The sequence below is a fragment of the Mesoplodon bidens genome (assembly GCF_964165515.1).
Source record: "Mesoplodon bidens genome assembly, chromosome: 1".
Taxonomy (NCBI): domain Eukaryota; kingdom Metazoa; phylum Chordata; class Mammalia; order Artiodactyla; family Ziphiidae; genus Mesoplodon; species Mesoplodon bidens.
Genome location: NC_138176.1, coordinates 67,848,098 through 67,864,824, shown reverse-complemented (window position 1 = coordinate 67,864,824; position 16,727 = coordinate 67,848,098). Strand labels below are relative to the sequence as shown.

The following is a 16,727-nucleotide window of genomic DNA, read 5'->3' as shown; positions in this document are numbered from 1 at the left end:
TGCTCCACCCAGAATTCCACAAAATCTCCCATGAAATCAACTCCTTCAGCTACCCTCTTCTACGTCTCCTCTTCTGCACGCAAGTCTCAGAAAACAAACTTTCAAACACCACCTCCATCTCTCCACTGATAAGGTATGGTTTGCAGAACATTCTAAATCCATTTCCTCTCACTAGTCCCTTGCCAGTCTCCAACTCTAGACCAAGACAGCCTAACTTAGCCACTCACACCTCACCAGTGACTGACCAACATAACATGTGAAATAGAAAATGGATTTGCATTTCTAAACCCATGCTGAAATCCTGTCTCTAAATCCTATCAGGATGGAGGGGTGACTTTTCAAGAAATAAGATTTGTAAATAGATGCTCTCAGGACAGAGGCAGCAAAGTTGTCCTCCAGTTTCCTCCTCTAAGAGCATAACAAAATGGTTATGGCTTTTAAGTGATTATTTTTCTGGCTTCTACCCAGGACAATTTCAAAAATTTAAGGTACTAATTTCAGCCAGAGCAGCCTGTTACTTAAAATCTTGGCACAAAGAAGAAGAAGAAAAGACAGAAAAAGGAAAAAGAAAGAAAGGGAAATGAAGGAAGGAAGGGAGGGTGAGAAGACAAACCTTTCTTCTTTTTCTTACCTAGGAGAAATTATAGCATTCTAGAACTTGTCAGGAACATAAAGATCATCTAGTTCTATGACCTTTTTCAAAGAAGGAAATCTGAGGCTCAGAGAGGTGAAGATATGTATCTAAAACCACAGAACCAGTGAATGGATGAACTGAAATTTTGTACAGCAATTTCCACAGCCCCCTGTTGCCTAGATAAACAACAGCTTAGGTAAGAGGTGATTTTCTGGCCCAAATTTGAATTGCAGAATCCAGCCTCCCATTTGTATAATGGTTCTTTATTTTTATGCTCAGAGAACAGTGCTTGTTTGAGCTCCTGGCCACCCACCAGAGGAGCTGGGCTCTGGACAGGCATCACGGGGCTGCAGTGAATGGGAGGGAGGCACCCAGCTGGGAGGAGAATCTTGGCTCTCTACTGAGGAGTGTGTAGGAATCCTGCACAAGAAACTATTGAGAAATCCCTTTAGGATGGTAAACAACATCAAGTGCAGAATTGTAGGCCAGGATGAAATACCGATGTGAGCAAATAGTCAATTAAAAGCCCTACTTTGTTACTTTCTCTGTTCTTCCTTCTCTTCTTCCCCCTCCTCCATCTCCTCCCTACCCTCCTCCTCCTCCTCCTTCTTTTTCTCTTTCTTTCATAAACAATGATGTGATTTATACTTTCAGGTATCTAAACCTTAGCTCTTTAGATGTCTACTTTACATGGAATGTGTGGTGGTAGAGTGTAGAGAAACTGTGTGTGTAACTGAGGTCTTTGCCAATCCTTCACTCTTTCTTCTAGTCACTAATCAGTAAGCTTGTGCTGCTCTGAACAGCTACAGCATATAGAGCATGGAACTGGGGGTCAAATAGACTCTGTCCCAGTCTAGCTGTGTGTCATTGAGGAAGTGATTGGATGTCTCTGATTCCCACTTTCCACAGCTGACCATAGGGACAAAAACAGACCACAGGAAATCATGAGGGTGAAGTATGAGATGCATTCCATCCCTTCATTCTCTACCTATGAGAGATCTTCAAAATTTGTCCCCCTTTTCTCCCTGGGGTAAATTTCTATGTGACAGATTTGAAAGATCATTTGTTCATTCACTCACTAAGTGTTAACAGTAGGGCTCAGGCACTGTTCTGGCTCTGAGGGTTCAGGAATAAACAGAAGATGCCAAGTCCCTACTCTCATGGCACTGGGATTCTAGCAGGGAAGGGCGGTAAACCAACACCAAAAGAAAGCTTCATGATGGAAGAAACTTTACTTTTTATCTACTGTAGCATTCCCTGTCCTGTGAACAGTGCCTGGCCCACTAGGTGCTCAGCTAATATCCATGGAATAATTGAACAAATTACATTTGGCACAAGAAAACTGAAATAAGAGAGATGAGTAAAAATATACATATATATATATATATATATATATATATTTAACCTACAAATAAATGTATATCATCTCCAGTAATGATCAGTTCTATGACAGACTTCTAGAGCCCTGTGGTAAGCTGAATAATGACCCCCAAAGATGTCCACACCCTAATCCTTCAGAATCTGTAAATATGTCACCTTTAACAGCACAGTGAGTTTGTGGATGTGATTAAGTTAAAAATCTTGAGATGAGGAGATTATCCTGGGTTATCTGGGTGGACCCATTATCTGGGTGGACCCAATGTCATCACAAGGACCCTTGTAAGAAGGAGCAGAGATCACCTGAATAAAAGGTGAGGTGATATGGGCCTGCTCGTCAGGGAATGAGGACGGTCTCTAGAAGCTAGAAAAGACAGTTAAATGGATTTTCCCCTCAAACCTTCAGAAGGAACAGGTCCTTGACAACAGTTTGATTTTAGCTCACTGAGACAGATTTTGGACTTCTGAGTTCCAGAACTTTGAGATAATAAATACACATTGTTTTAAACCATTAATTAAGTTTACACTAATTTGTTATAGCTTCCATAGGAAGCAAATACAAGCACCTTGATGGGTCTTCTGGCTTGACCTAAATCCACATGTAGGTGAACAACCCACTCCTATACAAGGAAGACACTCTGATTACATATATCATCTGCTTTTGCTTGCTAAGGAGCTTTTTTTTTTTTATCATTTATTTCCAACTGTTTGGTCAGTTAGGCTCAACTCATGATGGGAAATTTTTGTCAAACAGAGCTGACAGAGTCATGGGCTAATTTTCACTCTGGAGAGATCTGACTGATGATGCTGAGACGCCAAGTTTGTGATGTTGAACATTTCACAGGTAGATTGGAAACAATACAACTTAGAGAGGCAGTAATGTACTTCTCAGGATGGGAACAATACATTTTAGAGGCAGTAATGTACTTCTCAGGATGGGAGGAATTGAAAACTGTGTACAGTAGCTTAAATTAGAACTGTAAATAGTTTATTTTGTCTGAAGATAAGTCATAAGTTAGGTACATGAAAAGTGGGGGTAATTAGGTCTGCTTTACATTAAGTATCATGTTTATTTTCCATCTATAAACTGATAAATAATGCAGTAATTGGAAACTAGAATTGTCATGCAATTGTTGGTGACACGTGAATTTAACACTTTATGAAGGTCCTTCTGCATAAACTGCAGATGAATTAAGAACATAGCTGACTTGCTTGCAATTAAGTAAAAAGTTAATATAGAACCTAAGGTTGGATTTGTGTCCTTTTCTATATGTATCTATATCTATATCTATCTATATCTGTCTATATATATTTCTATATATATATATATATATATATATATATATATATGGTAAGAAATATAACAAAACATAAATTTTAACCATCTTAAGTATACAATTCAGGAGCTTTAATTAAATTCAAAATGTACATCAGCCACCACTGTCTATTTCCAAAACTTTGTCATTACCCCACCAGAAATTATATGTTTATTAAATAACAATTCTTCATTTCCCCCTCTCTCTTCAGCCCCTGATCACCTCTAATTTACTTTCTGTCTTTCTGAATTTGGCCATTCTAGTTATCTCATATAATTGGAATCATACAATATTTGTTATTTTGTGTCTGGTTTATTTCAGTCAGAATAAATCTTTCAAGGTTCATCCATGTTGTAGAATTCATCAGGATTCATTTGTTTCCATGGCTGAATAAATTTTCATTGTATGGATAGACTATATTCATTTATCCAGTAATCTGTTTATGGACACTTGAGTGGTTTCTACCATTTGGTGATTGTGAACGAGAGTAGGACTGGATTTTAATAAATAGATGGTCATGGCTAAAATATCCCTTGAAATTTAAAACTCTTTCAAGTTTCCTTTTCAAATTTGCCATACCCCCTGGGTCAGGAGCGAGGGGGGGAATTAAGCAGGACATTGTACATTGGGAGATGGGAGAAACTGAATTTTAAAGGAATGATTTTGGTACAGATGAGAGAAATGACAATTAATTGAAAAACAGTCATTTTATGTCTTTGGCAAATAGTTAGGAGCCTTCTCTATCAAAACAGGTAAATTTACAAACTATTTAGTGGACTATATTTTCTTCTTAAATTACCTTTAATCTGCATCTGTCATGTATAGAAAAGAAAGGAACAAAGAGGCCATTCAAACTTATCTTCTTCATTATTTGAATATTTCAGGAAAACAAATCGACTTTTATTATTCAGATAATTGTCTCAAAAGCTGTGTTTGCTTGTCAATGGCCTGGATTTATGTGAATGTTTATGCTTAGAGGCACAACAAGATCTCACTGATTTTGGATGTGTTGCCCTTGATGTTCATAATGGACAGTGATACCCCAAGGGCTGTTCTATTCCAAAAGCCAGTTCGTTATCGCAGACCCTTTGGAGGGGTCCACAAAGAGGGTATTAAAAGAACAATGAATGCACATGTGTTGAATGCCTACTATGCACCTGGCTGTGCTCTTGGCCTTTAAGATAAATAAATAAAAGGCTGTGCTCTTGGCCTTTTACTTAAGAATTCCTTAAATAAAATCTTCTTCCTATTTAACATATGAGCAAACTGAGCCTCTAAAATAGTTAATCGAATTTGTCTAGTATTACTCACAACTAGAGTCAAGATTTAAAACCTAGTTTTCTTACTGGGAAGCAGGTAAACAGATAAGCAGAGGGAAAAAAAAAAAGGTAAATCACAGCTGAGGTAGAGTCTTTAATTGTGTGGAAAATGTAAATTGTTACTAAAAATAGAACTTCCAAATTAAAGAAAGTAGAAACGGAATCTGCCATGCATTCTTTTCTGAATGTTATACACAGTTTCTAATATGCAGTGTTAAATGTCTCAGCAACTTTCTTTTGTGTTTGACAGATTTTCTAAGAGGTTCTGTAGGTCTGCCTACATTAGAGAACAAAATTTTCCCTGCTGACCAGAGTCCACAATTTGTTCTAAGTATGTCTTTTTCTCATATGGTTTCATTGGGCTATAATAAAAATACAGTGTAAGCAACATGGAACAAATCATTCATGCAAAATCACTTAACACCATCACATGTGATCAAAAGATTGGACTGAAAATAGGCAAATGCTTTAGGTCAAAATTGCTGAAATTACATACTAGGCCCAAGGACTTGTAATAATGATAGCTTACATTTGTATAATGGACTCTAAGGTTCATGAAAGCTCATACCTATATTAATCTCCCTTTTAAATATGACCAAAAATCCATTAAGTAGGTGTTCTGTCCATTTTATTGTCAAGGAACAACCAAGTATGGCAGCCAGTCTTCCCAGTGAACTACACCTCCTATTATTCAGCTCCTTATGTAGTACTTTCCTACAGAATCTGGGCTGGCCCCATTGGAACAATACAATGTAGCAGTAGTTTCACTATGTAACACTTGCAACTTTTGCTTCATTCTTCTAGAACAATTACTCTCATGGGAAAGTCAGGTGCCATGTAAAACATTCCACCAATGACCTTAAGTCTATCATGCTATAAGGAAGCCCAAGTTGGCCACACAGTGTGTGTGTGTGTGGTGGGGGGAGGATGCCCAGCCAGACCCCAGGCATTTTTGTCATTCCAGCTGAGGCATCAAATGTGTAATTAAAGAAGCCATCTTGGACCTCCAACACAGTCCAGCCTTCAGGCAACTTCAGTCCTAGCCACCATCTGACTACAACTGTGTGAGCACCCAAAGAAGAACTGGACACCCACAGAACTATGAGTGATAATAAATTTTTACATTAGGCCACTGAGTTTTAGAGTAGTTTGCTACACAGCCATGGGTAACTGTAATACCACGTCTATGTAGCTTTTATTGTTTTTCCCATTGCACTAAAAACACTGCTAAATGAGGACTATAACTTTAATCAGCCACTCTCACCTAGATATCAGCTTCCTGCAAAACACTGTGAGGCACTGGCTTCATAGGAAGCGCAGGCCTTCACCTGGGGAGCAAACTGTCTGGTGGGGAGTTATACAAGTGATTAGACATCAAACATACAGTATGGAAGGTATTAGGAAGTAGCTCTGAGTTCTCATATAGATTCAGCATGAACAGTGACTTGACTCCTCCAAACCTCACATCCTTCTTCCATAAAACAAGAAGATTAATGAAAATGACTTCTAAGATCCATTTCAACTCTATCAATGGATAGGTATCAGCTGATGTTTATTCTCAGGTTGCTGAGTTATCAAAAAGATGTAATTTATTTTTTAATACACACACACACATTCATGTGTTGGAAAAACCTGAAAATATACAAATCAAAATGTTGACAGTGATTATTTCTGAATAATCTTACTTGAAGAATCTGGTTTTCATATAATGGACATGTATTCCTTGAGTAGCAAAAAGTCATGCATTTTGTTTGTTTTCAAGAGAGAGTATAGAAAAGTGAGTATAAACTGAGAAGATGGCTAAAAAGTAGATTTAAGTCTTTGTATTAGTTTCCTAGTACATTAAAAAATTACCACAAACTCAGCAGCTTAAACCAACATACTTCTACTCTCTCACTTTCCATAAAACAGGAGTCCAAGCAGGCCCTCACTGGGCGACAGTCAAGGTCTCAGCCAGAAGTGTTTTCATCTGGAATTTGCGGCCCTCTTCCAAGCTCACAGCTTGTTGGAACACTTGAGTTATTTGCAACTGTAGGACTACGGCTTTTGTTTCCTTGCTGGACGCTGGCTAAGGGACATTTTCAGTATCTCTGGCCACTGCAATCCCTTGCTAGCCCTCTCACATAGCAGGTGACTTCTTCAAAACTAGTAGGAGAATCTCTCTCCCTTCCCATTCTGCTAAGTTGGAGTCTTAGATAACCTGATAGGTCACATCCCATTATCCTTATTCATTATCCCATTAATATAACCTAATCAAGAGGGTAAACATCCCATCTTATTCACAAGTCCTGCTCACATTGAAGAGGAGAAGATTACAGGGAGTGTGTACACCAGGGGCTAGAAATCTTGGGAAGACATTCTTGAATTCTGCCTACTAGGTCTTTTTGCTGATTTTTATCTTAAGTTCCTAATCTCTATTTTTTTCTTCTTTGTGCTGTAGCTCTTTCCATGGGCAGATATGTTGGAGAAAGTCTTCTCTTTTGCACTGAAAGGTAGGGTAGCCAGGAGGTTAAGTATGCTACTAGCCATGAAGACAGACAGCCCAGGGAACAGATCTGGCTCTGCTATTTACTAGCTATGTGACTTTGCGAAAATTACTTAATATCTCTGTGCTTTGGATTCCCCATCCATAGAATGAAGTTAATAGTAGTATCTGTCTCAGAGGTTGACCTAAAGATAAAGTGAGATAATACACACCCAGCTTTCATTAATACTCAGTAATTATCCCATTACCCTCTATAGGGGATGACACCAGTCATAAGATCTGAATTACTTTTCAATATTAGAGGAATTTTTATAGAATTCTGTTCTCTTATATTTATACACTAGTCACTAACCATGCAAGACTCATAGAACCTCTGTGAAGAAGGCATCGTTTATCCTGTTTTGCAGAAAGTTACCAGAATTTCAGAGAAGCTAGGGAAATTGTCCAAGGTCACATAGCTATGAAAAATCTCTAAGTTCAGGACTTCAGAACCCAAGGCCAGTGTTTCATCCAGTGTGCCAATATGAAAAAGTGGAATGAGACTCGTTCTTCATGGTGCCATGTGGTAGAACTCATTTCTATTGGAGGAAGCTATGGGAATAGAGATTGAGTTACAGGAAGTGTGAATTTTAGTAGCCAATTTGGAGATGTGATGGGTTGCCTTAGAGAATACTGGATTCTCCACTAGTGCTATATTCAGGAAGTGGTTGTATATAGTACTGCATAGTGGAGAGAGCTTGGGCGTTAGAATGATTCATTTAGTTAATAAATATTTGCAACTCCTATGTTAAGCACTGTTCTATTTGCTGGGGATATGATAGTAAGAAAAAAACAATGAGCTTGGATTGATTATTTCCCTAGGGTTTTCTAAGGATTAAATAAAGCAGTATATTGTGAAGTGCTAACAGTGCCTGGCCGAGAGAAGGTGTTCCCAGGAGGTCAGATCATGAAGCTGGGATATAGTAGAGGGGATTTTCACATCAGATTGACAACTGGGCTAGAATTACAATTCAATCCACCAACAAGTACTTTCTGTCTACCATGTGCCAGGCACTGTGCTAGGTGCCAAGTTGTTGCAACCAAGAGCAGAAAACATTCATGCACAAGCTCAAAATGAAATACTTATCAAACAATAGAGATACGATATCCTGTAACATAAGATAACGTGATGCCCTTATACTTGTGAGAACCAGAAATCTTTCATGAAGTTAAAGTTTGATGCTGATGCATGAACACTATGTTGATAGTCTGATAAGCCAAAGAAGAGACAACTATTATAATTGGTAACAATTGTGTCTATTATTGTATTTAGCTCTTTTATGTGTCAGGGGAAAAATGGACTCATTCCTTATTGTCTGTTATTTAACTGGAAAAATTATAATAACCCTGTGGGCTGGTCATATTACTCACATGAAATATAGAGAGAATAAGACATGTATGCAAGTTTACTATCTTAGATTGTATGCCCTAGAAGCAAACCTGAGATGGGGATTCCTGTATTCTTGGGCAAGTCATTTACTAAGAGTGGGATTACAGAAGAAATGGGGTAACAAGGGGCACAGGATAAAGTAAAAGAAACTAAGCAGTGGTTTCAGAAGTCTAGCCTCAGCCTGATCCCAGGAGGAGTTCTGGAGCATAAGTTGTACCATAGCGGTTGCCCTGCCCAGAGACCAGGAATCTGGGCTACTTCCCCAAGACCCAACTCCACATCCCACATCAATCAAGTGTTACTCACAGGCAACCCCAAGGAGAGTACAAAAGAAGGGTGGGCATAACTTCCCAGGTACCTCCAGGGAAGGCAGCAGCTGACAACTGAGAGAAAAGCTCCAGAAAACAGTACAGGGTGAGCTTTTAGTAGCCAACTCTTCTGATGGTGGGGAATGGGGACACTTCCCTGGTAAATGGGTTCTGGATGGTGCACCAACAACAAAGGCTACAGTCCCAAAGCTGGGAAATGGATGGAGAAACCGAGGCAGTGGGTGCCTGCTGACTGTTTCAAAACCAGTTTTGGTCTACTTTCCAAAGTTCTAAATGCTCTTAACCACTAAGCCACATACCCACAGATTTTACAGTTTTTACTTATCTCATTGAATTCTCCCCAAAACAGAGTTAAGTGCATTTACATTGAGAAAGAAATTGAGCTTCTGAGGATTTGAACCTAAAAATTGGTAGAGATGGGATTCACATCCAGGTCTTCTGGCTCTACTTGATTTTTCTCTCAGGTCACCTAACTGGGAAATCTGAGGAAAATGGAGTAAAGATATTGATATCAGGGTGAACTGAAGAATCAAGGCCATTTCTTACATCAAAATACTTCAGTCAAGCATCTCAATCAGAGACAGTCTGTAGCTTTGGTCCTCACTCCTTGCTTGCCATTTGGAGAGCTCCATTGTATTGCTTTGGTCTTTAGCTCAAGCTTAGACTTTCTAAATGAATATCTGCCGGTGAGGAACATGCTTTATCATGTGTCCCTTTTATCAGGTCCCAGCCACTCTTGGCTGGAAGATGATCTGATATAACTCTCTCTGTGCATCCTGGCATTCTGGATGCCCATCATTCTTCCAGGCTCTTCCTAATAGACAGATGCCTATTCTTTATTTCTTCCTCCCCTGTCCCACAATTGCATAGACTGCAAAGCAGCAGAGTGTGGACATTAGACCCTAAATTCCAGCTGTGGCAGTCAATGTCTCTGGCATCATGGGCAAGCCCTTTAGTGTCTGAGTTTGAGTTTTCTCCTTTGTACAATTAGTACTATGCCATTTCCTGCTTCTCAGAATTGTCACATGGATAAGAAGCAACCTATTTAAAATGCTAAGCACATAGCAGGTATGCAAAAAATGGTAGTTATTTTTATATGACAGATGCACCTGCACAGGAGACAGAGACACATGGGTGCCTTCTAAGCAAGCTTCCACCACTTGGAAAGCAGATGTCAAGGCCACAGATTGAGTTCCCAGTGTGCTTAATTCACTCCCATGATAAGTAGACAGTCTCTTGCCTGCATCTCCTTCCCCCTCCTCATCACCACTGTCTTGATTCCTCAAGCTGCCCTTGTTCAGAATGCCCTGCTTTGGTTATATCCTTTGCCTCCTGTGCTCCAGCTCTATGGCAATTTCACCAAGAAGACTTCCTGTGGAAAGAATAGGGTCCTTCCTGTGGTCCACAAGGTAAGTGATCTGGTTCACAGCTTGGCCGTGCGACCTTTGGGAAGATTTCCCATCTCTTGCTACTCCTGAGTAATGAAACATGTCTCTGTCATCTCTCACTTTCTGTGTATGATCCTTAATTCCAACATTCCCCATCTCTGGGACAACCATCCCCCTACCGTGAGTAGTATTCCTTTATTTATTCTAAAACGATGAGTGCAGGTCCATTTCTTATGCCCAGTTTAGTCCTCTCTATCACAGGGCTAGTTGATTTCTCCCAGGGATGTTCTTGAATTCAATGAGAATGACTGCACTGGTCAGTCTACACACAGTTAATACTACCTGCCTTTCTAGCCTTTCCATCCTTTCCATGTGTGTCTTTTTGTTTGTTTGTTTTGTTTTGTTTTTAATTTAAACACAGAACAGTTAATGACTATACGTTCTTGCATTAACACTTTCATACTCCTGAGAGCTTAATACCATGCTAAGCACATAGTAGGGGCTCAAAAGAAAAATACAGTTTTAATGAATACCTGAACTCTTGGCAGTGATCTCTGATTCCACCTCTGTAAGTAGCAGGCACCCTGAGCAATGGCCTCTTCTGCCTCACACCTCCCTTCTGCTGAGTACAGCCTCCCAGGATAGAAAGAGCAAGGCACTCTGCTCAGAGGCACATCATCATTTTTGCTAAAATGGCAAATTTTCAGGCTGTGAGCTGATAATCAAATAGTGTTACCAGGGTTCCAGCACTATCCAATTCCTGGAGGATGGGAGGGGGCTGTCCTGACTCAGAAGCATCAGGTGAAGTGAATATTCCAAATATAATAGCTGAGGCCCTGCTCAACTGCCCTCAGCCACCTCTCTGGGAGGTTGTCATCCAGAGGCACCTAGTCTGCCCCTGAGCCTGGCCCAGACCAGGCAGCAACCTCACTCCCTCAGCATCTCTCTCTTTGTTAATAGACTTAGTATTAGGTGTGTTTGGAGAGGAATCAGGTGCCCATCTGGCTCCTGAGTCATTACATTTGGCTGTCTGTGCAGGTGGTCTACTGCAGGACCTCCTCTGAATTTGACAGAGCTCATATGAGATCCAAGTGCTTGGGCTAGGTCTGGAGCTATAGGCTTATACTGCTTATCTCTTCCAAATGGCTGGCTCAGGTTGTACCATAAATAGATGAATAGAAATAGCTACTAGGGCCCCTGACCCCTTGCCTATGGTGGACCCCATGAATGCATTTTTAGTCAAGACCCATACCTCCAAACCAACAATTTTGAATTTATACCTTCTGATCATTTTAAACTGGATCATCCCCTACCATGAGCTGTGTGAGCCGCAGCAGCTAGATGTGTCTCCAGTGCTTGGTTCTCCCCTCCTCCATCCCCACCCACCACCTTTTGCCCCAACAGTGCAGGCTTTAAGCACACCATCCTTATCAGGGCACAGACATGCATAAGTATTTTGCAAAGAGCACACTCTTAGGAGTCAGAAAACACACATTGGAGTCTCCACTCTGTCAGCCAATTCCTGGGCAAATTTGATAACTCAATTTCACCTTTGTTGGTCTCTCATTTTTTCAGTCTTGAATGAGTGTGATAAAGGTAAGACCCAATGATGTGTTACAGAGAGAAACACTCTGCAGATGGCAAAGTACCATGTCAACAGGAAGCCTGATATATTTCTGCCACACCCTCTGGGGAGTTGGTTGTTTAATGACAACCTTAATAAAGGAGGAGAGAAGACATTCTCTGCTGCCTGTGCAAGGTCCAGGCTGGGGCATGGGCCATGCTAAAGTCAAGCCAGGGTGCAGTTGCACAGCACAACCAAGGTGACTCATTTCCCTGATAGCACTGCTGAGAGAACCTCAGGCTCATTCTTGCCCTTTTCCTCTGGCTCAGGCTCACCTCTTGGGATGGAAGACATTTGGCACCAGGGAAGGAATATGTCAGAAAGTACTGTCTCTGAGTCTGGGCCTTTCCATTTGAATTTAGAAAAAATTGTGTAGAAAAAAAAAATCAAAAACCCTGGGCTTTGGCTTTAAGTGGACTCTGAGCTCTGGCTTATAGCCAGTGTGAACTTGCACAAGTTCCTTATCTTCTTCATACCTATTTCTTCCTCTTTGAACTTGCTGTAATAATTCTTTCTTCCTAGGGTTGCTTGGGGGAAATTTCAATGAGTTCCTATATATAATGTCTATTTCATTCATAATAAGAAAAAGTATCCGATTTATTTAATTCTGTAAAAGGCTGACTGAATGAAGAATGCGTGAGAAAACTGAGGCACAGAAGGGCTTATTCTATCACTTCTAGCAACCCAGTTGTTCGGGGCAGAAGTGAAACTGAAATTGGGCCTCTGGCCTCTCGAGGCAGGTGCAAGGGATTCTTTACCTTTCACCACTTGCTTTGCACTTTTCTTTTTATAATTTCAACCCTTGGGAGTTTAAATTTCCTTTCACCTTCAGGACTCCAGAGTTGATTTTTAAACATACATACACCTAAGTCTCAAAGTATATGGAGTATAATATTTATATTTCAGGAAATAGATTAATAGACTCCCAACTCAAGGAAACAGTTACTCCTTTAGTCAGCTTTTTACAAATGGGGACATGCATAGGTTTTTCAATTCCTCTTTTCTATTCTAAGTGGCTTTCCAGAGACCCACTGCCACCTGGGGCAAAGTACACAGCCCCAAGATCATTCTGAAGACCAATGGTTTAATTCCCTTTATTGTAGTTTCACATATTGCTGCAGTCAGAAGTAAGTGCAAGCACTCTCTGAGGCAAGCCTCTTGCTGGTTAGTAACTACTTCTCCAGCTTAATTTCTTTGTCCACTTGGAGTTTACATGGGGTTAAAATCCATATTCAGGTACTTGCTGAAGTTGGGAATGGGTGAGACTATCACCTGCAAAAATAATAGGGGATCTCAATGAAGAGAAATCTCACCATGCAAGCAAAAATATAAATCTGATGACCACAGCGAGCCATTAAAATTTTTAAAAGGTAATGAAGAAGGGAGAGAAGGGGAGAGGAGTATAATAGCTATGAAAAACTTTTTTTTTTAAAGTAAGTAATAAAGGAATATGTGCAGTGAGTGAACACAGACAGCTATCTTGAGTTGGGGGCAAGTTAATTACATTCAAAAAAGAAAGCATCTCCAGAAATTTTTTTTCTTTTTTGCAGTGAAATATTTTAGTTCCTTCATATAGAGACATATTACACGTTAACAACCATGAAAAACAATACAAAATGCCCTCAATTTAACAAGTAGAAAAATATAACTAGTATATATGGCCATTGTGAATCTAATACTGTACAGAAGTAATTTATGGATTTTACAAATAAATTATAGCTTAAATGCCCTTTTAAAATTCTCTTTCCCCCCTAGATGTACACTAGAACTTACAATAGGAAAGGTTCCGAGCCTAGCTTATCGCAAATCAGTGCCAGTCAAATGTTCTGCCGACGAGCTCGAAGAATTTCTTATTTGGCTCGTGAAAATATTCATGCAGTTTATTGAGGAGCTTGGGGTCGACTTGGGGGTGCGCCCGGCCTTTGGACTCGTGTAAGCAGCGGTCCCGGCCGCTGTCCCGCAGGCAGTAAAAGCCCTTGGTTTTGTTAAAGTAGAAGTTCGAGGCATTGATCTGCGGCGACAGCCTCAGGAACCTCTCGACCTTTTGGATCTCGGGGAAGGGGTCCCTGATGAGGCGGTCGCCGTCCACGATGTGGATGCGGTGCAGCGAGAAGAAGCGAAGCCAGTTCTGCATGTGCACGTGGTACAGGCTGCGGTTGAGAGCCTTGTAGTCCACGTTGAGCCGGCCATCACGCACAAGGAACTCCTCGATGGACGGGTAGGGCTTGTGCTTCTGCATGTGGTTGTAGAACACTTGGGTGTAGTCGGACAGCACGCGCTCTGACGGGTCCCGCAGGATGAGCAGCAGCCGGATGGACGGGTTCATGCTGTGGACCCGCTCAGGCACTTTGGGTGACGTGAAGTACGCGGGGGTCTTTTCCACCGTGAGCTGGTGCGGGGAGGAGAAGGGCATCTGGCTGAGGTACCAGCCCAGGCCTTGGCTGTAATGCTCCTCCCAATCGAAGAAGTGCACCTCGTTCTCGGCGGCCGCCACGTCGGGATGCAGGCTGAGCATCTCCAGCAGCGCACGTGTGCCGCCCTTGCGCACACCGATGATGATGGTCTGCGGCAGCTGCTGGGCGGAGCCGTTGGGGGCCGCGCCTTCCCGGATCTCGTCCTGCAACGTCGCCGCTTTCCTCACAAGCTCCGGCTGGCCCAGCTCGGCCCCGGGCATGGCGGGGCGGGAAGGCACTAGCTGGAGCTGGACCACCAGCATCACCGCGCCCAGGAGCAGCGCGGCCATGCTGGACACCACGGTGGCTTCACTGGGCCGGGCGCCGCTGGGTCATGAAGCGCTGCCGCGAGGGATGCCTCCAGATCAGTGACACATGGATGTCGCAGGCTTCCGATTACTAGGAAACAAAGGGAAGAAGTATTAACCCCACATGAATACTGGGCTTAATCAAGCCGACAACTCTGTCGTCTTGGGTACGTACAACATTCACCTCCTGGGGCTTTCTCGGTTCCTTTATCCTATGAAGCAGGGGCAGCAAACAGTTTCTGTACAGGGAAGAGAGTAAATGTTTTAGGCTTTTGGGGACATATAGTCTCTATGACAACTCCAACTATGCTATTTTGCTCTAAAGCACCCATAGACGATACACAGAGAAATGGGTGTGGTTGTGTTCCAATAAAACTTTATTTATGGACACTGACATTTGAATTTCATATAATTTTCATGGGTCTTTAAATATTCTTCTTTTTTTTTCAAACATTTGTATTTTTACTGCTCTGTTGGCACTCAAACCAGGCCAAGCTTTGGCCTGCAGTCATAGTTTGCCAACATCTGCTATAAAGGAAAAGGTTGGGAAGGACTTTTGGACCTCGGCGAACATCAGAGGATATCTACTAGCTGCCAGCCCCAGGCAGAGGGGCAAGCGATATGGAAGCAGGCATTGTTTCTGCTCCCCAACCCACTAGGGGCTCCTGATCTAACAGGGCAAGTGAACCTGTTTGGAAGATTGAATGATTAACTCCAATTCTTTACTCTCCCCTGCATCCAATTCTTGCTATAGCCTCTTTGTAGGGGGAGTGTACTTCCCAGCAATTTGATTTGGTTTTTTTTTATTTGCCACGAGAAGAACATGCCCTGGCCAGCCAGCTGCTGGTCCCAGGGGGAAGACGAGAGACACCTGCAGTAGAGCTGCCCGATCAGTCCACTGTGTGCAGCCCAGCCATCTCCCTCAGGAGTGAGAATGCATGCTTGTGGTTTTAAGCCAGTGAGTTTTGGGGTAGTTTGTATTACAGCAACAATTTAGCAAAGGTTAATTGATACAACCGGACTGCAAGCATCTGTGCGATATATGTTACGATTATAATTTAGGCAGAGTACTGTGAGGGCCTATGTTCATTCATTTTGCCTGAAATGATTAGGGATGTCTTCCTAGTAAAGCGAACGTTTGAAGTGGGCCTAGAGGGATAAACAGGCGAGGTTACTGGAAAGAGCAAAAACCCTTCATGCAGGCAAAGGTTTACTATTTATAAAGAACAGGCCTTGCAGTCTGTTAAGTGGATTGTTGTTCTAACACTGCAGTGTAAGGTAGAAATGCAGGACAGTTATAGAAACACAAGGACACAAAAATTTAGTCCATTTCAAAATTCACGGTCCAAATATAAAATTCAAAATTCAGGGCTCTTCCTGTGAACTTCCTGTTTTTAAACCTTTTTCTCTTTAACTGAGATTTATTACATTTGGGCATTAAAGTCCCTCAGGAACATGGGCACTGCTGGGCTACATGGCATGGAGTTCCCAAAGACACACGAGCTATGGTTGTTGTTTTTAGGGGGCTGATAAGCAGCAATCTGTGTTCGACCCTCTCCCGGAAAGAGCAGATTGGAAACTCTCTCTCTTTTATTTTTTTTTTAAGTTTATTTATATTTATTTATTTTTGGCTGTGTTGGGTCTTCGTTGCTGCACGTGGGCTTTCTCTAGTTGCGGGGAGTGGGGGCTCCTCTTCGTTGTAGTGCACGGGCTTCTCATTGCAGTGGCTTTTCTTTTTGTGGAACACGGGTTCTAGGTGCGTGGGCTTCAGTAGTTGTGGCTTGCGGGCTCTAGAGCACAGGCTCAGTAGTTGTGGCACACGGGGCTTAGTTGCTCTGTGAAATGTGGGATCTTCCCAGACCAGGGCACAAACCCGTGTCCTCTGCATTGGCAGGCGGATTCTTAACCACTGCACCACCAGGGAAGTCCTGGAAACTCTCTTTTAAGTAATCTCTGTCTAAACACAGTTCAGGAAGAGTTGCAGAGAGGCCCAGTTTGGGGACTATGGGATTTACAGAGCCAGAAAAATGTTTTCTATCAAGAGGGTCCATCATCTTCTTTATGC

At 41.8% G+C, this 16,727-nt stretch overlaps 1 protein-coding gene across 1 annotated transcript; it reads right to left on the bottom strand.

Annotated features, from left to right (window-relative positions):
- Positions 1-13,446: 13,446 nt before the first annotated feature.
- Positions 13,447-14,828, bottom strand: HS3ST1 (heparan sulfate-glucosamine 3-sulfotransferase 1). Its single transcript, XM_081235479.1, has one exon. The coding sequence runs from the start codon at positions 14,642-14,644 to the stop codon at positions 13,709-13,711; it is 936 nt and encodes a 311-aa protein (XP_081091605.1). The 5' UTR covers positions 14,645-14,828; the 3' UTR covers positions 13,447-13,708.
- Between the last annotated feature and the right edge of the window lie 1,899 nt (positions 14,829-16,727).

Coding starts and splice junctions, on each gene's coding strand:
- HS3ST1 (XM_081235479.1), bottom strand. CDS start 14,644: ATGGCCGCGCTGCTCCTGGGCGCGGTGATGCTGGTGGTCCAGCTCCAG.